This window comes from Metopolophium dirhodum, chromosome 5, assembly GCF_019925205.1.
Source record: "Metopolophium dirhodum isolate CAU chromosome 5, ASM1992520v1, whole genome shotgun sequence".
NCBI lineage: Eukaryota > Metazoa > Arthropoda > Insecta > Hemiptera > Aphididae > Metopolophium > Metopolophium dirhodum.
This window is the reverse complement of record NC_083564.1, coordinates 8002348-8027217: the sequence shown is the minus strand read 5'-3', so window position 1 is coordinate 8027217 and position 24870 is coordinate 8002348. Positions and strand designations below refer to the sequence as shown.

At 29.1% G+C, this 24870-nt stretch overlaps 1 protein-coding gene across 1 annotated transcript in view; it reads left to right on the top strand.

The window, feature by feature from the left end:
* Positions 1 to 18269, top strand: part of LOC132944405 (protein yippee-like 1) — a 49107-nt gene extending 30838 nt beyond the window's left edge. The window contains exons 3-5 of the mRNA XM_061013725.1: positions 12667 to 12710; positions 12980 to 13088; positions 14788 to 18269. Of these exons, the coding sequence (XP_060869708.1) occupies positions 12667 to 12710; positions 12980 to 13088; positions 14788 to 14892 (258 nt within the window). The 3' untranslated portion in view covers positions 14893 to 18269. The remainder of the gene's footprint in view (positions 1 to 12666; positions 12711 to 12979; positions 13089 to 14787) is intronic.
* The last annotated feature ends 6601 nt before the right edge of the window (positions 18270 to 24870 follow it).

Here is a 24870-nt window from a genome sequence, read left to right as displayed (position 1 = left end):
CTTTGTTAGGAAGGTTAAGTTCAGTGTATAGGTATATTAATGATCTGCTTTTTAATATTAGACTATTGATTAAAAAAGAATGTTTAATTGAAATGCCTTACACATTATCTATTCTATATTTCTATTTAATTTATTACAATATATTAAGTGAGATGATATTTCGTTAATTTTATTTTATTAAGTCTGTAGACTGCAGTGTTCTCGTGTAAAAATGCAGTTAATTTTTTTATCAATCACGACCCCACACTGAATATTAGCTAATGGGTAATGCCCTGTGACGACGCTGCGTAGATATTATATGCTCACGATGAAACAAAAGAAAACGTCTTCTGTGCTCTGCCACACACGTAGTCTGTATGTATGTATATATATATATATAACAACAACAAAAACAACAGCTGTTGTAGGAGTACCGGATTGTGGGGTTGGTGGTGGTCGTGGTGGTGGAAGTGCAGGTGACGTTGGTGGTAGTGGTGGTGGTGATGGTGGTGTCGTAGTAGGTCAAAACCAGAGTTACCGTGGTAACGGAGCGCCGGTCCTTGTCGCGGTGTAATATCCTAAGTTGTTCTCCACCCCGTCGATTGTGTTCTTCGCGGAAATTATAGTATTTTATAATTTTATCATATATATATATATATATATCAATCCGTGGCCCGAACGAACGACAGTGGTGGCGATGGCATCTCGTTTCATTGTCATTCGATCGTTATTTTTTGTTTTTCGTAAATATTTTTTTTCTCATTTCCGTCAAAACACGGAAAACGACTCTCGATATTATATCTAAACAATATGTATAATATAGACATACATATAGTTTATCAAAGCGGTTTTAAATATTATATATACATTATACAATAATATTATATAATATTTTAATACAATGCTTTTAGTGGATGCCACAGATTTTGTTTTTATTTCCTAAATATCGATTTATTCGTGTATGCGTATAATATTGTCTTTTTGTTTTCATAAATATTGTGTTTTAACATCGAGTATTTATTTCCTTACCAAACAATATAGATGTACCTATATATTATTATTATGTACATTGTACTCTTTAGAATCACGTTTTTTGCGTATTAAAAAAAAAATAAAAACGCGCACCAGTGCATTGCACTTGAAATCCTTCGCGCAGATAACCATCAACTGAGTGTTTTCGATTTTATAGTATATCCGTCGACTGCAAAAAACCTCTATTAAATGTTTGCTCGTACATTAAAATCTTAGCGCGTACTTAAAAAAAGTGCATTAACGACAATGATTGTAATAGAAAAATAAAAAAAAAAAAACAATTAATTTAAATGTATCTATTACTATTATTATTATTATTATTATTTGTACCATAGACATAATACATTTTCACGGAAACATTATAATATACGTTATACATAGGACTTGCGTTTTCTCTACCTTATAGGTACGCGTATAAATTATCAGATTTAAATACGTCATATAACACAATTGTGTAAATGATTGTTATCACATAGAAGTTCAGCTCTAAATTATTTCCGAATAAATATGATATTATCATAAAAATTTCGATTGACCTATATCCGAACGATATCATATGGTTGTGGGTTTCCGTTTAACCGTAAATAGTATAAGTTACTTTATTTTGACACCAGTTTTTTTTCGCTTTTTATCGCATCAACATTTTCCCATTATAAAATTTTATCACGCGCGAACGCGACATTTTTTTCCTGTCAATGGGATGAATTCAAGTTTACAAAACTCGATTCTCATCTACAAAACTGTACCGCGGCTGCTCGTCTATGTTTGTTTTCCGTATATTGTATTACTATTGGTACGAAAAATATGGATAAAAAATGAATCCATTTCATATTGTTGTATAATATCCTTGGGCGTATTATTTCAGTACCTATGTACACGACGCGTAGTTCGGTCCAGAAGTATAACATAGTTAGGCGTTTAACCAAAATTGATTGGTAGTAGATTGTTCTAATCCTGATGATATAAATAATATATTAACATGATATTATATGAATATATGACCATTCGATATTACACAATTATTTTGATTTTAAATAGAGATTCGGTAGCAGTGTACCTATCTGAATACACCATATACATCGTTACGAACATTATGTTTACGTGTACGAATAAACTAAACATCAACATGACGTCAAATCGTTATACATTATATTCTGATATTATACAAATACGCGCTCTACTGGCCGCACGTGCATAATATAACTTTAAATATTTAAAAAACGTTGGATAAACAAAATTATAAGAAGATATTATTGTATTTATTTGTATACTTTGTTAGGAAGGTTAAGTTCAGTGTATAGGTATATTAATGATCTGCTTTTTAATATTAGACTATTGATTAAAAAAGAATGTTTAATTGAAATGCCTTACACATTATCTATTCTATATTTCTATTTAATTTATTACAATATATTAAGTGAGATGATAGGCGATAGGCATGTATTATATAATATGTCAGTTCAAATTTAAAAATCTTTATCAATATATTAAAATTATTATTGTATTGTGTATATAATTATTATAATTATTAGAAATTATATTCAGTAATACTTAAAAAAACATTATAACTAGACGTAATCGGTCTAATCGATTGTAATAAATTAAAAGAGATTTATGTTATAGATGATTCAGTATATGACAGATAGTATAAAATAATTATAATAATATATTACATAATATTATATTGTTTGAAATATTTTATCTGATTTCTGCTTTTAACTATTACAAACTGGCAACAAAATATAGAGTACCTATAGTAACTAGTTAGGTATAACTTATATTAAACTACCTATGTATACAACCAATCAATTTTAACGACTGAATAATTAGGTACCTAAATTACTTCTACTGTAGATTACAATTTAAAAGTGACAGAAAACTTCAAATTCTCCGTTCCACGTCTTGCAACAATATATTATTGTCCTGTCAAAGCACTTTTCGAGTTTCTCTATATTAATGCGATCCGATCCGTCGTGCTATTTTCACGTGGCTACATTGTCTATCGTACGTGCCCCATATTATGATATTCTGTTGTCTGTAGATAACTATTGTTAGCTAGTTTTTGGGATAGTACTGAAAAAAATAATAATGTAGTTTTAATGTACCTAGGTATTTCTATGTACTCTTATCTCGCATTAATTTACTTTTTAATAACCTTTTTAAGACTAACCTAACCTAATAAGACTCGGATTTTTGTATTAAATCATTATTGTATTGCTTATTTATTATAGGTACAAATAACTGTCTGTCTAATAATTATTGTGTCGTTAAATTTTTATTCGAAAAGTAATAATAAACAAATGCATCAAGCTGTGTGTCAAGGACTACTGGCATTTTGATACAACGGCTCATGGTGGCTTTTAAAAATAAACTCAAGAAATAGGTCAATCCCCGCGGGGACTCCCATACTGGAGGAGGCGCTATATTCACACTGTGCAGTAAACAAAAACAGTTTTCTATAATGTCAGCCATGTGTTAAAAAAGAAAATGTGGTTTCAGTTAACCTTTTTTGTTTATTTTAAACCTTTAATAAATTTATCTGAAATTCATTAAATGCGCGCATTCCACTTTTTGTTTGGTATAATACAACATTATTTGACGTTTTAATTAACTTTTTAAACTTCGTCACTTACATGCACTTACCTATATAGGTATAGATATATTCCGGAAGGTTTCTATGAAGCCAGCAGCTGCCGAGAATAAATTAGTATCTGCGTATTATTTATTATATATAGTAGTTATACAAGTATATACATATATTATATTATATACTTAGTAATACTTAAGTATATATTATATATACTCGGTAAATGTTAACTATATCGTGGTGTTGTTTAAACCCAACAAAATCATTAATGTTCAAAAAAAAAAAACAAACACCGATTGAAAATGCTCACGGAACTTATGCAGTCTGTGAAATGTATTATTTCACACATTTCTCTCGGCGTACAAAACATGCATACATAGCCGTGCTGCGCTGTTTACAACGCCAATATCAATGGATGTTTGCATTTATGGAGAATACTAATAAATATAATACGATAAGACGTGTGGTTATTGAAACGAACTCGCGCTGAGCTATAATATTAATTATTTAAACCGGGACGGTTAGGCAGTATTATATTTTGTACTCATACAGTCATACTTATAATACACAAGTCATAAAAAATATTATATACGCGCGGTGTATAATAATAAATATATAATATTATAATGGCGCGATTTCGTTTTTCCGCACTTTTCCCGCGTGAGCAATAATAATATTATAATATCATGAATCTTATGTTTATTTTCCTCCGCTTGCAGTTGGATCCTCCTCTCCCGGCCGGGGACCGCACGCGACGACTACAACGCGAGTTTTAACTTGCTCAAAGGTCAAACGGTCGTGTTTTCGAGAGCGCCCTGTATACGCATAGTTTGTATATATGTATTATAAGACCCGCGAAAAGCAGCCGAACGCGTGACGTCACCATAGCACGCGAAACTTGCCCGTGTTGATGTTTTCGTTCGGTTTATCGACGACGGCGGCGGCGGCTTGTTTGTATCTGCGCAGTTGTTACCAGTGCGGTACACCGTGTTACCCACCCGCCGCAGCTCGTCCGCGCGGACCACTGTTACCGCGACAGAGGTCACCACCGCGCGACGTATTACATATACGCGTGTGTGTGTGTGTGTGTGTATTATTATTATTGTTGTTCGACACGCTTCAAATTCAGAAACAAAATTAACAAAAATAAAAAAAATCCGTACACGGCATTTTGATTTTTCGCCAAGTCGACGAAAACCACGTGCTTTCGCGACCGTTGCACAATTATTATTATTGCTCTGAGCACCATATATTTATACACCGCGTCCTGAAACGGCTCCACAATAATTGTACCGCTAATCACATGAAGAAATGTTTAAAAAAAAAAACTCTAGGCACCTATCTACCGGTTTCAAGGATTTTAAGGTCGTATTGGACATGTGCCGTTTACGCATCAAATTACTGTACGTTTTATAAACAATACGAAGCTTCAATGTTTTCCAATATTATATTACAATGTCGTAGGTACTGAATTTGAATATATTATTTTATTTATTTATTACTTATGATTATACGTCGTAATATCGTCAAAATGTGTATAGCAGTCATGCACATGCAGTTTATTGCATTTTCAATGCGGTTTTGTAAACGCGAAATATAATATAATAGCGTACACGAAAATTTCGAACGTGACGAATTAAAAATGTGCATGTGCAGCGGCGGCGCTGCAGCACGCGCTTTGTCGTCATATTATATACACAGCTTGCACCAACTGCAACATGGCGATTATTTTTCGATTCGACCCGCCGCCGTTAAACCTCTCTCTATATACCAAGTATTTTACATATTATATTATATTTATGTATATAAGTGTGTGTGTGTGTGTGTGTGTGTGTGTGTGTGTGTGTGTGTGTGTGTGTCTGTGTTTGTATGTACTTGCCGTAATGACATAAATCGCGACGCAATATTTTAACAATGAACACAGAGTACCTAAACCGCAAAAGGCGTTTCGACGAGAATCGCAGTGAACACCTAGTCGAAGTAATAATAATGTATATACATATAACATATTATTATTAAACTGCTATTACAGTGCTATGTATAACTGCAAGCACAACTAGACCTTACATTTTGTGAGTGTTAAAGTTATACAAAGCTTACGAGTTACGATACAAATTATTGCAAATTACTTTATCTGCTTAAGCACAATGTGGATATTTTCAACAATAACAATAATGAATTAGTTAAACAAAAGATTTATAATAATAGTAACTATCTATATATTAAAACAGTTCTCCTGTCTACAGTTGAATAATATGTATTGACAATATTATGTTCATTTTTTAATTTATTCGTTAAATCTTTTTCAATATTTAACACTGTAACAGTGATCAGTTTGAAAATCGTTCTTGTACTTTCTTCCAATCGTTTTGCTCTCATCACTATATAGGATTTAATGCGTCATATACTAGTATTATAAGGAGGTAATATTAATCCAATTTACTTAGAGGGGGGGGGGTGCTATAACAAAATATTTGAACGTGCTATAAACACCTCCTAGACCCTATAGCCCTCACCTAGTTATACGCCTATGCTGTATGACATTGTTGTAAATATGCGCACGCATATCATTATAATAATATATCATATTAGACAATACTATAATTGTATAATATTATAATAATTGTATATTGTATTGTGCGCACGTGGACGACGTAAATTATGACTACGAGTTCGTCAAGTTCTCTCGCTGCGCAGATTTTTACGTATTATTATTTCGTTTGTAAAGATTAGGCCCCTACCACAGATTATTAGTATACCACCGCAATCATTACCGCAGAGATAAGCCTAAACACTACATGCACATTTTACATATATGTATATAAAAACGAAATGACATATTTTTTCCCATTTGTACGTACAGTGTAATTATTTTAATAGGAAAAATTATTGCGACATACGAACCAGAATAATGAAAATAATACAAACCGCATTATATCATATAGTATATTAATATTATTATGATTTATGTATGCCATGTGGTGTATGCGAATACATTTTTTTTTCACATTTATCAGTTTAATTAACAAACCATCGGTAAGATTAATAGAACATACAAACAAATTTAATTTAATAAAATTATAAAAAGATTAAAGTCGATATTATATTTAAATATTATAATACCGTATCCATACTATGTGACGCTGATGTTAATTTTGCTTCTGAAATATTTATAGTCATATTTTTAATTGCATAAGTATCTTACTATAAAACGAATTATAATATCTATGAACTCCGTATATCGGATGATACGAGCTTATAGCTCAGTTGGTTTACGTATCAGCAGTTATTATTAATGCAATTTATTACAATTGATTTGGGTGAAATAAATTAATTTAGAAATTTTTTTACGATACACGTCATAAAACTGAATTAATAACGTATATAAAATATAGCAGGGCAGAACTATAGGTAAGCATAACAATTTATAGAATTGGCGTATCGAATTCTGATATAATATTAAAGAGTATGACTACAGTTAAATGTACCTTATTATACAACACTAGTAACGTTGGATATTTCAATATTTGATTATTTTTATCACGGTACACACATAATATAGCCGGTACGATTTTAATGAAATGTACTTTTTTTTCTGATATTCAGATTAATTATGTCCACACGAGTAGGTAGGGTACATGTAAATAATGTAATTATTATGTTGTGCATTTTTAACCGAAATATTATCGATTAGCCAATGTACTCATACTTATAACTAGTTATAAGTTATAATAATTAGATATTTTTAATGAAAATTAATAAACTCGTATAATGTAGTATATTTCCGAAACCTAGATATAATATATTTATTTAAAACGAGTATAAAATGATTTGATTATATGTTCAATAAAATAAAACACGCGTTTAAATAATAACAGGTATTAAATATGATGCATTTATTATTCAATGAAAACGGAAAAAATGACAATTATATAATAACGTATTGATTATGATTTATGACAGAATGACAAATGTAGCCATATTATTAAATTGTGGTATACTGCAATACGTCAAATTCGATTTTAAAATACAACCAACCGAATTTTTCAACAAACTTATAAACTATAAAGTATATACAATATAATATTATATTCTATATTTTCTTTTTAACAGCAAGTCAGCAAATAATAATATTGTAGTCTTGTATTTTTTTTTCGTTTCGTGTCGTGCTAACAACTCTACGTGTATTAGTGTGTTCTATATAATATCTAATCTCCGTATTGAACTTTATGGTCATTGGTGGCCGATTCGTTTGTATAGGTACCACTCGCTCGTCCGACGGTAACGATGATGATAACAGTAATAACCATACTAATTAATAATGATAATGTACTTAATACAGGGCATTACGAAATTCCCTTTGTATCGATTAATAATTCTACAAGACCGCGCAGAGTAATCGTTTCGGTTCATAGGTCCCTCGTTCCGCGGCCAGCTGGTAACAAAGTATAATATGTATTATAATAAATTCATCCAAAAGCTTATCTAACAGACGCAATTATTATTCAATTATGATACATATTACGCATGTGCGTATACGGTACACACCATACCGCGTGCAATTATATCATATTACCGCACCGGTATCGATTAAGTTCGTTTTTAATCTTTATTTTTTTTGCGCGTAGCATATTATTCGTATTCAAATACGCGACAGTACGTAATATTGATACTACTATCGCCTATTATGAATCTATATAATATATTATACGTTAATACAAATAGGGAATACAACACACAAAGACATAGTGTTGGTTAATTATTGCTAGTACGCATAATATAATATTATATGGCAGTATGCCTACTATAGTATACTATACGGTAACCTATTCGACGTTCTCGTAATCCGGAGTATTCACCTGCAGCTGTTCCTTCAAAAAAAAAAAAACCACTAAACCCCATTTTATTAAACTCGTTGACCTCTAAACCTTCCGTCCGCGCAGATAGAAAATAATATTATTCTACCACTTAAGGATATAAAAATAATTTTACAATAAACATAATTTTATAACAATAACTGGCAACGGCACTGTTTTTTGTGTTATTTGTTATCGTATATAATACAATACAATATACAGTAGCTGTTGTGGTACGTCGTATATAATAATAATAATAATACTGCTGCACGGTGAGCATAATAATATATAATATCATAACGATACTATACATAGGTCCGCGTCGAGTGCGTTTTATGATCTTCTTTCAACTTAATATAATAATATATATTATTACAGTACAGTCGACTCTCGGTAGCTCAAAGTTCAAAGGGGTAAAACAATTTCAAATTTCTATTTATAAAAAACAATCAATTTAGAGTTGTGTTGTTAAATCTTTGAATGTAAGATATTTTTTTACCATCGAGAATCGACTTTATTTCGTTCATTACGCTTACGGTTCAAATCTAATCGAAATTAAAAACGGGCTGTGCAACCGCTTAGGTCCTTCTAGATTTCGTGCAGATCTAATATTGTATTATTATCATAATAACGCGAGGCTGATGGTAATTTGGTATTATATATATAATATAAAGGTGTGTAACCTGTTTGATCTCATATTTTTCAACGCACGTTTGCCCACTTGTTTTTTCCGAAATCATATAATTGCACTAAAGTTTAAGGCGTACCTACATATATTATTATAATGGGCCTATTGTTAAAAGTTAATAAGCCACACTTGTCCAAATAAAATATGATAATATATATTATATTATTATGGTCGCGTGCTCTTATCAGTAGACGCCTATTATAATATTATAATAATTTTAATTTCTATCAAATAAACGGAACGGGTAATAATATCCGAACGAGCATCATCTGAATACCCATCCCATTAAAACTATTTATTTTTTTTTTCTACGGAATCCGAAAGAGCCTACAGCAGCAGTCGAGAACCAGATGATTGGTCGTCTGGTGTGGCCTACCGCAGCATAGACGGGTTGCGCGTCGCAGCAAACGTTTTGAATTAATTTAAAGCGTAAATAATGTAGTTATATTGTTATTATATTTTATACAATATTATGATGATAAATGAAAAATAATAATATCGCATTGTGCAGCTCTCAAAAGCCGATCGCTATTATCTAGCTCGTAATTGTGGCGTCGTGCCCGGTTGTCCCGCGATCTATCGTCGTTGATTTCGTTACGCATCGTTACTCGTTATATTATTATAAATTAATATAAAATAAAACGTTTTGTAAATGGTTCACCGCCAACACGGACGGGTAGGTATAAGGTATATACCACAATACAGCGACGGTATATATACCTGATATTATACGTGTAACGTGTCCAATAATTAATTATGATAACGTTCGCCGTGCGCGGTCAGTCGTTCTAAATAGTGATTCACGTCCATATCCGTTTTACCCAGCTAAAATATAATTTCTATAACGTAAACACTAAACGAGATCGTAAAAAATCAAAACCGTCCGACCGCGTCTGACTGTCTGCCACAGCTGACGCAAAGGCATATGACGTAGTATTATTATGTAAATAATAATCGTTGTTCGTCGTAAACAACACTTCGGCTATTAAACACGACGTAAAACGAATCTTAAATATAATAAATATATTTATATTAAACGCATCGTTATTATTATAATACGACGTATACCTACGTACCTTTGGTTATTTTTTTCCTACGCTGCTGCCTGACCGATACCCGGGATGCTTATTATAATATTATAATAGTAATGCCTACCAATAATCAGGGCCGTCCTTAGGATTTGCTAACCTAACCAATTTTTAAACCAATTTTACCATTTTTTTCAAACGCGAGGCCTCCAAATGTAAGCAAAAAGCGCGAGGCCCAGGGCCTGAGCTCTGCTCGCCCCCTCTAAGTTTAGCCCTGCTACCTATGATATGTGTAGTTATTTTCTGGCTGATTTACTACACAATAAATTTAGGAAGCTACCCCAGGAATCGATAATATTAATGATTTAGTGAGAACTCGCTGGCAGTAGTTATAACGATGGCGGTTCGTATAATATAGAAACAGTGCGTTGTTATGCGCCCGAAAAAAAAACCAATTTTTCTACGGTCGTTGTTAACCACGACTGCAGTATTAATAGTAGCCAGTGGTATAATATTAATCATTATTATCCCCCATAGTCGCTTTAAAACGCAGGTACCGTTTTGTACGAACGGTTTTGTGATGAACAGGCAAAGTACCTACTACCATTTTGTTTAATTGTTACGATCACTAAAATATAGGTATAAAAATATATTTATTGGAAATTAGCTGTTTTTCATCTCCCTACGCAAGATTCTCTCTAACAATTCCGTCTCTTCCTTTATCTATATACGGCCGTACGGGTGATCAAGTACCGTTTTATCAATACCGATCGCATAATATTATATCGCTTGGACCGAAATACATTAAAAAAAAATTATATACTATTTGTGGATTTCTTGCTTTTTTTTTTGTTGAAAAAAATTTCAACGATGGCACTGAAATGCCAACAGCGATCGCTGGAAATTGCAGGAAATTGTAGGGGTGTGAACAAACCGCAAAAGGCCTACATACTATCTATACTGGGCACCTATAACGGGTGCCAATATACTACATAATTCAATTAATACAGAATTGCGTTTTAGAGGCATTTTAACACTATCGTATGCGCAAATACGTTAGGTATACTTAATTTCGTAGAAATATACAAATGGGTCTTACAATCTATATTATAGGTAGGTAGTCTCAAGTTTTAATAACATAAACAGTTTGCTGTTGCGCGCCTTACGCCTTACTTGCATAACAATGGCACATTATATATTTTTAATCAATGAAATCACACCCATTTATATTGTTGATTAAATTACCTTTACCGCGCTGTACTGTAATTTTTATCTCGGTAGGTATCAGGTTTTGTTATTTTTATTGATTTATTTTTCATTATTTTTTTTACTTGCTCCATTTATTTTCACTTCAAAGGTTTTATAGTCGTACTACTCGTGTTAATACATAAATCGTTAATTCCTCACAATCAAAAGCGCACCGGAAAATTGGATCCATATTATACTATATTATAGTCATTCGTTAATTGCTCGTACGAGTACATGAGTACCTATAGAAAATTATTTTATACAACCTACATCAATCGTGCCGGAGTGTATAATATTATGGCTATCTAGTATGATGTCACGAGTCGATGGTAAATAAATAAAAAATAATCAGTATTTTTTTATTTTTAATTACCTTTTTCCGTAATCTTATCGACATTTATAAGTGCAATAAAATGGGTTTTTTTTAAACTACCGACATAATCTTGAGTGACGAGGTTAATGGTCGGGTTGGTTTGAAAACCGATTAGTCATAAAATTACACACAGGAGTACAGGACATTATTTTCAATTTTCATTAAAATTTCGATTTATTGCGACGATAAAATATCGATATAATATCTGTTCAATAATATGTGTCGCTCATTTTGCGTTCGACGATCATCTGTAGACTGTAAGATAATATAGTAGATAATATTATATTATTTTAGATGCATAGACATTATATTAATTATTTAGTAAACATTTCGTTTTGCGTTTTAAAAAAGAATAAACAACCAACAAGTGGAATATTTCGTTCCATATACCTATGCAATTGATTTGTTTAAGTAAATTTGTAATACCTATACATCAATATTCCGTATAGGTTTAATGTGGTATACATTTCTATAATATGATAATGGAAATAAAAATTTAAAAACAATTTGATATCCGACGTATATTTAACAATAAAACAATGCAATTGAAAGATTTTACCGGAAATTTCGTGTAGATGTCATTAGATTCTAAACATTATAATATTATTATAATTTATAACACGCAAAGCGAAATATGTTTAGATTTAGAACTTAAATTCTAATAATATAGAATTGATATTAAAAATGTATTACAGTATTGAATAACTTATTGTAATAGTGTTTATACATAATGGGTGATTTATTTAATATAATATTTATATGTATACATTTTTAACAATGTATAAATATTAACTAGCATTTTAGTCGATTTTATTTTTTGATATATTATTTAATGTCGTTTTTTAATAATTTCTTTTCTTTTTTTATTGTTTCAGTCTTTTCAAGGCAGTCAAGGAAGAGCATACCTTTTCAATTCTGTGTAAGTATAATTATTTTTAATGTTTCTTAACGTTATACCTTTTTTGGGACTTGAAATAATAAGTGAAATACAATTATTATGTTTCGTTAGCGGCGAGTCACTCTGTAACTTTGTAGACATAATAAAATAATATAAGATCGTGAATAATATTAACGTTTCTACGTTTTATTTAACGTCATCGCGCGGATACCCATTAAGTTTTTTCCCTCCTCGTTCAACATAATATAATATTATAACTTAAATATTGACTTTTGTTCGTTCTTCTTTAGTGTAAACGTTGGATGCGGCCCGGCAGAAGAAAGGATTTTGTTGACCGGACTGCATGCGGTCGCCGATATATATTGTGAATGCTGTAAGACCACCCTGGGTTGGAAATACGTGAGTGTACAACTACCGTGTATTTATTATTAATAACTATCATGTCCCGTGATCAACGTAATAGTGTATAGTATCTACAAGAATAAGTATATTATAAAAACAGAAAAATACAATCCGAATAAAAAGAGATCAAAGTATATACAATCAAAACACTACATCATAATATTTAAATATTATCGTAAAAGTTTTTTTTTACTTTTTAAAACATTTTATAAAATAAAATTATCAGTATAAAAATACCCATTATTATCGGTCGGCTTACATTTTTAAGAGATCTTTTTCGTCACATTGTCATTCTGCGAACTATACATAATATGGTATTTTAATTTCTTTGAACTTATACTAATGTTTAGAAATATCATTTCACCGTAAAATAATCCTATTCGTTATTATAATAATTCGTAAACCAAATCAGTTTTCATCATATTATACTACGTATAATACCAACAACCAACAAAACACAAATAACAATATATTCAATGGGTGTTATGCTATAGAGAAAATTTGCTCAGAGGATTTAATAAAGTTGGAAATGTAATTCACTGTTTCTTTTTCAAACGTACTCCATATAATATTGTGCTGTGACTCTGCAGTTGCGTTTTGTTAATATTAGTTACCTATTCAATTATAATTTGTATACGTAATAATTCTTCATTGTAGTTATATTGTATCATGAAATTATTTATACATTTATTAAAATTACCATACCTACTACGTTATAAAATTATAACATTTAAAACTGCAGTTTTTTGCAGTAACATGTTACTGAATATAGACGCAAATGATTCACCGAGCATTCTAACCCTAATTTTTCCTTCATTAATGAATTACAAAAAATACCTCAAAAATTTGAAAATAATATAGTCATTATTATTATATTAAGTATGTTATTTTCAAATTCTCAAGATATTTTTTGTACTACTTAAGGACTCTGGAGTTACAAACTTCTGTTTTCAAATGATACCCCCCTCTCTTTTTAACGCAAATTTTTTAACGGATAATTTTTTTTCAAAATGTTGATGTACATAATTTAAAATACCAATATGGGATCTAGTATTTAGTATACTTAGACCATTTTAATAAATTATAAATGTTGATAGGTTAATATTAATTATTAAATTGTTAAAATAACCATAGTAATATTGAATATACCCATATCTTCCTAACCCATTTTCATGGGTCTATAAACCTATTATCCTTAGTGCACAAAGTTAATTAACCAAAAAAATACTCGGTCGAATTTGATTTTGAAACATCGAAGTACTCCGATAAATATTCAGCTTATTTAGAATATAATGAAATTAAAAATGTATATTATCATACAAAAAAAGTGAAAAACTTAAAAAATTACAATAATACAACATAATATATACCTAATAATTGTTTGGGATAAATGTTGTTTTGTAACTACTTGAAATCATTAAAAAAAATATTTTCAAAAACCCTTATAGTTTTTGTAATAATGTGTGTTCTTAGATAAAGGTATAGGTAATAAACTCGCCTATAGTAAAAAACTCTATAACATGAACTCACTGGTTTATTTTCGTTTTTTATTCTGGTTCTGGTTCTTGCCTATTATTATTTTTTTCCCTGACAATGTGTATACGTGTGGGGTTATTCGTAACGTCTACGTACTGTATACATGCCAAACAATAAAATATACGTTATTATTATTTTGGTGTGTTCGTATGTGTTGCAGGAACACGCGTTCGAATCCAGCCAGAAGTACAAGGAGGGCAAGTACATAATCGAAATGGCACACATGATCAAAGAAAACGGCTGGGAGAGCCCGCCGAAGAAATGAACTCCTATCGTCTTTCTATCTATCTCTCTATCTCTCTGTCTTTCCCGCCATGCGTTTTTCTCTCGTCAAATATCTCTTTGTTTTTCCCTATCCGCCCCCTTCACCCAAACGTCCAACCTCTCCGAAAAGTTCACTGTCTCACTCTCTCCCTCCCCTCCCCCTTTTTTCGTTCATCCGACCTCGAAAAGTTTGACGTTTTTCCGGACAATCCGCAGCGGTTGGTATTGCCGACCGTTGCTGTTTACCGTGACCGCGATAACCGTTATCGCAGAGTTATGGCCACAACGAAGGCGAATACAATAATATTCACGGCTGTCATAATATTTTCGCCATCGTCCTAGCTCCGCTCGATATGCAAATGCGCAAACGATCACCGGTAAATGACGGAGGGAAATCTCAATTAATACGCCGGAGTTAACGTTAGACGGTTAGCTTACGGTCTTATTATAATTATTAATGTAGCAGTAATTAACTAATGGTGTACCTATTTATAATATTAAGTATTTATGTGATAACGTGATCGTATATAAGAGTATATAAGTAATGTCGGCACTGTAATTCGGTTTCAAAAGAAATACACAAAATTAGAGATGTATACACAATACACACCTCCCAAAGCTTTTTCGATACATATATATTATATATTTATCATTATGGCCATAAAAACAGATTTATCGGTTTATTGATATTTTGAAATAGTGAAAAAAATAATTATAAGTATAATAATATATTTCTTGAGTTGTACAAATAACATTGATAAAATAATATTTATTTATTTATTTTATCTCGATCTGTTCATTATAATAATGAGCTATATTTGTATTATTATACAACGAAAATCGATAATTATTACTATATATTATATAATATAAATTATAAATTCGAAAAATTAACGCAGGGTTTCGTTTTAAAACATTGTTTTCGTAAAACTAATTTCAATTTTATTTTTGTTTAAATATTTGTTCTTTAACAAATAGATCCGGTCAACGGCGTATTGCTTGGTAAGAATTTTGAGAAAATAATATTTTTATTTTGTATTTTTGTGTTATTTAAATTCGTTTAAGATAATATACTAAGACTAACCATAAAACTACTAACCCTTTAAAAAATTTTAAAAAAAAACTAAATTCTTGATAAAAAAAATTTAAATTAAATCGTGCTGCTTACAATAATCTACCGGTTCTTATAATATACATAATATAGCATATAATAATATCACTATGTTGCATAGATAAATTAAATAAACATGATATATAATATTACATACAATTAACACATTTTTTATCCGTCGACTTTATCTCGTAATAAATTGTATTAACAACATCGTATCGGTTGGTAGGTACAGTATTTTCATATAGTTTAGCTTAATACAATTATCGGTATAAATGTTATTTTCACATACAGATTACTGAGTGTCCTTATTAGTATAATATGCGGTTAGGTTTTATTTTCACGAACGGAGTAATTGTGTGACACGACGTTTTTTTTTTTATCACGGAAGCACCGTTACTAAAATTCATCTATACCATAATATACTAATGGACTAATGGACACCATGTAATAGTGCGCGTGTGTACGTCGTCTTGGTAATGATTATATGTAGGTAGATAATTGTACTTTAGCATTAAAGCGTATATAAGTAGTATTGTATTTAAAGCCAAAATAATTTTAAAATATAATAATAATAAGTACTGTATCCAATATTATATGATATTAATGGTAGTATTTATAATAATAAGATATTATTTTTTATATTTACAATGTAGTGCTACTTCAAATCATTGTACTTAAAACTAAAACTGGTCTCAAAAATAAAAAAAACAAAAAAAAATTCAAAAAAAAAACATTGAAAGAGTTAGTCACTCTAAATCCATCGCTATGTTAGCAATTTAAAAAAGAAAACTTCCATTTTATTTTTGTCATCGACTCGATTTTTTTTTCAACTATATTATTTTGTATTTTTTTTTTTTTATTATTATTAAAGTTCCTGTGAAAACAACAAACTTTTCCGCTTGTCCTTGACAAAACTGATCTCAAAATATAATAACATATGTTTTATTATGTTTTTATTAACTAACAGAATGGGCGAGTTATATGAATATTTTACTGGAAACGTAAAATCCTGTATACTGGACCAATGGAGATGCAACTAGCACAACTCTGTTATTTATATAATATATGATCATCTGGGGAATCGTTTGTTATAATATGCGTTCTCGTCCTAATAAATATATTTCCGAGCCACATCTTGTGAGATTTGCCTATGACTTTGTGCGTATTCACTGAGAATCATTACAAACTGATCAAGTGCCTAACACATAATTTTTAAATATTATCCAACTATATCGATATTATCGATCGATAAATATTGATTCATCGCGGACGAGTAGAAATATTTATAATGTATAATTATATATATTTATCATATTGTCAGGTTCATATTTTCAAATAGAAATTTGTTTTCTCTCTTTTTTTTAGTTAGTTCACTTTCTTTTTTTTTGACTAGTAGGTACTCATGTCCATTCACGTAATCGATGACCAACCCTGATCCCTTTGTTTTCCATGATCAGTAGACATAATGTATTTTATACAATATATCTATCTCTTCACTTTTACTATTATTATTTTATAACTTTTTAAAATATCTAGTCTAGTACCTATTATAATATATTTCAATAGCATAATTATTATTCGTGTTTCAGTAGGTTTTCACTTGGAAATTAATAAGAACTATTTTATTATTATCGTTAGTCTAATCAATAATAGTGAGATGTAATGTGTTAGGGATCAAATTACGTATTATATGTATTATAAGTTATTATGTAATAAAAGTATTTGAATGTATAAGATAGAGTTCTGTGTGCTTTTATTACTATAATTGTAAGCACATAAAAAACCCCCCATTAAAACTTACTTATAGTGTTGCTATATTTCCAAAAACTAATAATTTAATATTAGCTGTATTTTTGTGTAATACACGTCAAAAGTATTCAGATTATTTTAAATATTTGACAAGAAAATCATTTCTGTTTAAAAATAAATTAAAAATACATCAATACCTACCTATGCTATAACTATAATATATACATACGTATTAAAAAATATGTCTACATCTGTTTTTCCGATGTTGGAAATATAGGAAGTATTGATGCTATCTAAAAAAAAATTTTTTGTTGTTTAAGTTTTATAAATAATATTATTATTAAGTTATTTTAACGTATTGTTTTTTAAAAATTTTATACTTAACATCTATATGTTTAATGTTTATATATTAAGTTTCGATTTAGGAACGTTAACCTATTATTTTGAGTTGTGATTTTTTTTTCAAAATGTGTATGATAATTAAATAAAAAACATTATTTGTGAGTAATGCATTTATATTTAATTCCATTATTACCTGATCATAGTTATTCATAGTATTTATTGTTTGAATGTGTTATGTTAATAAAAGGTAAAAAAAAAACGATAGTATAATACCTATTTCAAAAACATGTTTGATTATAAATCAGTATATCACACTATAATATAGTTATATTATTATACAAAATTATTGGCAATAAACTATAGACTGCTGAAAATATGAAAATATATTTATAGATAATATTATTTATTCTTATAAACAACTATGCAGTTTACAATATTTGCCATTATTATTATTATTTATAAAGCTACATATATCTGATAAAAGCATAAAACCTTATAACTATATTAAAGTTATAGCAATGAGTATTGACGTATTATTGTACTGAGACCTTGAAACATTACTTAACCTATAACCCTGCCAGCAATTTGGTAATTGATGCGCTGTATAAAATGCCGACTATTTCTAAAGCCCCAAAATTGGATTCTCCATCCCTTAAAACTAATGGTGATTGGACATGACTGATAAGGCAGAATCCGTTTTTTAATCTTGATAAAATACCCGTAATGCGTTGGTTTATCTTAATTGATATCTGTATTAATAGTAATCATGTTTGGTTTCTTGTTAGATTGAGGAACTAAAGTCGAATCACACAGATTATGTCGAAATCTAGCCCGTTAATAATATATAGTTATAAAAATCCCAACACAACAGAAGTGCAAAATCGACTCACATAATATGTATAATATTATAGCAATTCTACGCTTGATTTTGAATTACGTACAGTTCAATGACTAGAAGTGAGAACATATATAGGTTAGTTCATTTGTTACGCTGTCAATGAACATTAATCGAGATGATAAAAAAAAAGAGTAATTGAAATACACATTACGGCGTCTATTCTCGTGGTTACTATTATAGGTACCTTCAAAGTCTTCAATTCAATATTGTCAATTAAACCAATTCTTCGTTACCTACCGCTTACCAGTTTATAACATTTTAAATTGGATTTATAGGTACTGAGAAAATAAATTGTGTTCTACGATTGTAATTTGATTATCTGTTCAACAATAATTACCGTTTAAATTTTATTTTATTACAGCTCATATTAAATAAAAAAATATATATTGCCCTAACATAGCTACTTCAGACATTTAAAACATATTTTTCAAACAATTTATTTTTGATCAGATACCTATAAAAATAATAACCGTTTGGTTGAGTACCTAATAAAAATAATAAAATTATTATTTTAATTAAAATAAATCAAGTTTTCAATAACCGTCACACGAATTTTTCGGTCAAAATCTTTGTTAGTTTATAATTTATACAGTGGTTGGTTTGGTCCAGTTTACTTACGTCCAAATATTGAATTGTCTCATTCGACAATACAATATTGCATTATATTACCCTATTACATAGGTACTTTATTTTATATTTAAATAAGTTTTTTTTTTTAATGTCGTCAATACACGACGTAGCTTTAACGATTTTTACTGACCATAATACCTGTCTGAGGACAGCAACCCCAAAAAGGTTTATGTCTTGTAGTTTGTACCCTTATAAATTATAAATTACAACACATATACTTATTATTATATCTTTTTATAGGTGGTTTTGCAGTTTTACAGTTTAACCTGATACTATACATTATATATGGACACTATTGCTGGGTATACGTGCAACGGCCAACGAAATTAATTTTAAACGAGTTATAAATTTCTTTAAGGATAATAAAACAAAATTATTGATATTTATAGGATGTACCTATTAATGTTTTAAATGCAAAATAAAATAGCATACAACACGGGAAACTATGATCGGAAAAAAATTGGAAAGAAGTTATAGAAATGGTGATTAATTTAAAAAAAAATCACATTATCAAAATATTTATTTACATACAGACGAAAAACATGAAATTTGAAAAATATTTTATAAATAAAAAATGTAAAACATACTTAAGAACCATATTGTGTCCATGTCATATTATATCTATATATTTACACATTTCAAATCACTTCATATTTACACAGCTGACAAAATAAAATTTTGTTGGAAATTTTAAAGATGCTAATTTAATACGTAAGTTCACTGCAGCTGTATACAATATTACAAATTATAAATATTTCATGATTTTGACGTCTAATTAATTATCCTATTTCCATTTTAAAACCTGTTTCAAAAAGATGGTAGATATATTGGTTTCAGAGTCTAAAAAAGAATAGAATAGAATAAAAATATACTTAGGTATTATTTAGAATGGAGATTAAAAATATGTATAAATTATGTTATACAATCGTAATAATTTATGTTTTAACAAATACCGTCTTTTTTTCCTTTGTTAGGTGAATAAGGTGAGTTAGGTAATCATCTATAATTTAGATATACTTATTAGGGAGATGCTTATATGGGCAAATAAATTCTTTTCTTCAATTTATTTGAAGGCACCTCGTAATTATTTTATACCTACCTCGGAGATACTATTACAGGTAAAATTTTTTTTTTTGAATTTTTTTTGAAGGTCGCTACCAGGAATTGAAAATTGATAAATTTCGAAAAAAATTAATTGTTTGTATATTTTATTATCTAGTATAATTTTTACATATAAGGTAGGTATTATTATTTTAATTAGCTATGTTATAATTACATTCTAAAAATATTTACATTATTATAATATTAAAGTTGATTTTTTTCTGTCCGGATATTTTTGCCTAAACTGTTTTATTAGTAACAAAAGGAACTGTTTTTGTTCTTCATTTGTGGTGTGTAATTTGTTATATTCCTCCATCAAAGCCACTCCTCTCTCTGCAATATCGTTGACAACTCTCATTGACTGAACGATTGCTTTACTTTTTTTATAATCTTCGTCTTCATCCCAATGGTCGACATCTTTATTAAAAAACTGAGAAGAAATTCCTTATATGTCAAAGAATTTACGAGTGTTGTCGGTTACAAAATCTTCTAAGTTTTAAAACAATTAAAACAATTATCTATATTATAGGGTGAATGGATATTTCCCGCCCGACTGTTTTCGGTCTAGTAGGACCCCCCCATTTTTTAGTTAATATTAATATTAATAATATTAGTCAGTAATTAACATATGTATAATATTAATAATATTATTAATAAAATAAATAAATTTATAATTTATAATAAAATCTTAATATTAAGAAAATCCTAATATTAATAAAATCCTAATATTAAGTAAAATCTTCATACTAATAAAATCCTAATATTAATAAAATCCTAATATGAAGAAAATCTTAATATTAATGAAATCCTAATATTAAGAAAATATTAAGAAAATCTTAATATTAATAAAATCCTAATATTAAGAAAATCTTAAAATTAAGAAAATCCTAATATTAATAAAATCCTAATAAGAAAATCCTTATATTAATAAAATCCTAATATTAAGTAAAATCTTCATACTAATAAAATCCTAATATTAAGAAAATATTAAGAAAATCTTAATATTAATAAAATCCTAATATTAATAAAATCCTAATATTAAGAAAATATTAAGAAAATCTTAAAATTAAGAAAATCCTAATATTAAGAAAATCCTAATATTAAGAAAATCCTAATATTAATAAAATCCTAATATTAAGTAAAATCTTCATATTAATAAAATCCTAATATTAAGAAAATATTAATAAAATCCTAATATTAAGAAAATATTAATAAAAATTTTTTTTATAATCTTCGTCTTCGTCTCAATGGTCGACATCTTTATTAAAAAACTCTGAGAAGAAATTCCTAATATGTCAAAGAATTTGCGAGTGTTGTCGGTACAAAATCTTCTAAGTTTTTTCTTAAAACAATATCGGGTTCCAAACTTATGCGTTTCACTTGGTGCTCCGTTCCTTCATTTTGCATAGCAACCACCATGTTTCTTTTTGTTTCGGAAGAAACATTTTCGTCAAAAAAGGCGAATGCGATCAGTTCTTCTGATAAGTACCAAAGATGGCCAAGGAATTTCTTCATAGCTTTTTTAGAAATCATTACATTTACTTCTTCGTATTTCTTTAAATCTTTTAATAGTTGTAGGTCATTTCTAGGTGAGTAAATCGCTGTAGCAGCTTGAAACCAATATTTTATGTATATTCTTACAGTAAAAATACAAAATATGTCACAAATTCCTACATATTCTTTTTTCGTCAGCTTAAATTGTCCTCTAAATAAATATATCTTTAAGGAATATATGGCTTTTGCCATCCATCGAGCACGATGAAGTCCACCAGGGGATCTAAAATATATATCTTTTTTAGGAACTCCCCCCAAGAAAATAATACATAGGTTCAATAATTCTTTATAATCTTCTCTTGGTTGAAACTCCTCTAGTTCTACCTCTTTTTTTGAAGGTAATTTAGTTTCAATTAAATTTTGTGACATCTCACGGATCAACCATACTTCAGTCGTTTGTCTCGTCGAAACTTAATACTAGTTGCCATAATAGACGTGTTTAATAAACTATAGTAACTGCAAGATTAACGTTAAAAAAATAAATTTAGCACAAAATAAGTATAAAAAGCTACAACAATTTCAAACATTAAACACGAATACGATGACAATGTAAACTGATTATGAATTTGTGACCAAGACACCCGTAGTGAAATATGTTTCTTCCTATCTTTATGAGTCTATAGAAATTATTATCGATTATAATATTGTGCCCATATTATCGAAATAATGTGTTTCTCGTTATCTTTATAGATCTATAGAAATTATCGACTATACCTATTTTTGGCGAAATTGTAGCATTATTTTATCTGTTGGTAGCGACCTATAAAACTTAATTATTACACCTGAAACTTTTCCTATACCTCATTTATATCATATAGAACAAATTGGCAAGGTGCCACAATTATATTTTAAAAGTTGAATTTTAAGCACCACCCTAATACTTATATATTATAATATATACATTATACATATATATTATCTATTAATAATAATATTTATATTTATTATGGTTATCAATTATCATGATAGCTGATAGATAATAGCATACAGGATATATTAATATTATATAATAATTTCGTTTTTGGTTTTGTATATCAAATTAATAACTTTAATCAAAAAAGTCATTGAAATTTATTTGTTATTAGTAGGGCCCGGTTCTATTATAGTTTCTTTCATTGGGCGAATCGAATCCTTAAAAACGCACAAACAATTAATGACGATGCCGTGATTAAAACCCGTTTAATTAGAACTTCCAGTATATAACTATTATAGTTCGACAATTATTACAATATATAATATAGATAAGGTTTACAATAGATAGTATCTTATTCTAGCATAATTTAGATAATTAGATAATTAGATAAGAATATAAAATGAAATGATACAATATATTATGGTGGACGTATAACCGTGTATGGAATTACAATTTACCTTTATTTGATAAAGCCGTTAGCAGAGACAGGAGGGGTTTTATGATTGCAGTGAACTCGGTAATAAAGGATGTAAATAAAGTTTCTGTATTAGGAGATAAGTGGGAATGGTTATGATTGGAGGAAGTAGCTTCAATATCATATTATGATGGTTTATCGGTATTGGGATTTGAGGTGGTTTTAGGAAAGTTTGTATGAGATTTGGGAGTAGATATGAAATGTTCACGACGAGGTGGTCTGTAATTTAGTTTTTTCTAAACGAGACAGCCTTTGTAATTTGCTGGGTGACTACCTTGGCATAAAGCACACCTGGCCGGAGATTCTGGTGACATAGTGCATACGTCAGATCTGTGTTCTTCGCCACATCTGATGCATCGTGGAAACCCGTTTAATTATTTAGAAGAAAGCTTCTTAAGGTTTATACGACAATAATATATAATATTAGCCATTATAGGTACTTTAGGCTTAAGAGAACAAGATCCCATTTTCTAAATCCCTTCTGTTTTGAAACGTTTCAACTTTCAAAGACTATCCATGAATTAATAAATGACACGGTTTTATTCTTGTATGTAAGCCGTAGTGAATACCTTGGTACCTACATAATATTATATGTACTATATAGGTAGGTAGGTACCGTTTGTAAATCTATATAATAACAGGTATGTTCTTTGCTCAATCTTCAGCTTTTTAAGTATAAAGTATTGAGTTTTTTTTTATAACTGTTCGTATGGCATATCTATATGTTATATAAATCATAATACATAAATACATAAATATTCATACTTTAAAACGTAAGTAGTAGACAGTAGTAGTAACTAATAGTAAACCATGGTATAAACGCAAATAAGACAATTGATTAATGTGCTTATAAGTTTTAATTTTTATCACAGGATTTACGAACTATAATATTAAGGAATTATAAAAATCTAGAAAGATAAAAAGGTTTTTTTAATGCATACTATATATCTAAGAGTGTTCAAACTACACTGGGTTTTGTTTTAAATATTAAACACGCTTACTAACGATAATAATTAATAATTGATATAATAGGCAGACATCGGGTGAGATAGTAAAAAAATCAAAACGTTCTAGCTAAATATTCAAAACATATTTGAATATAATATTCACTAATTTTCATTTGCTAGGTTATATTGACTTTGACGAAGTACTATTAAAAATGCAAAAACACTAGACACCCTAAATACTTAACCGAATATTATA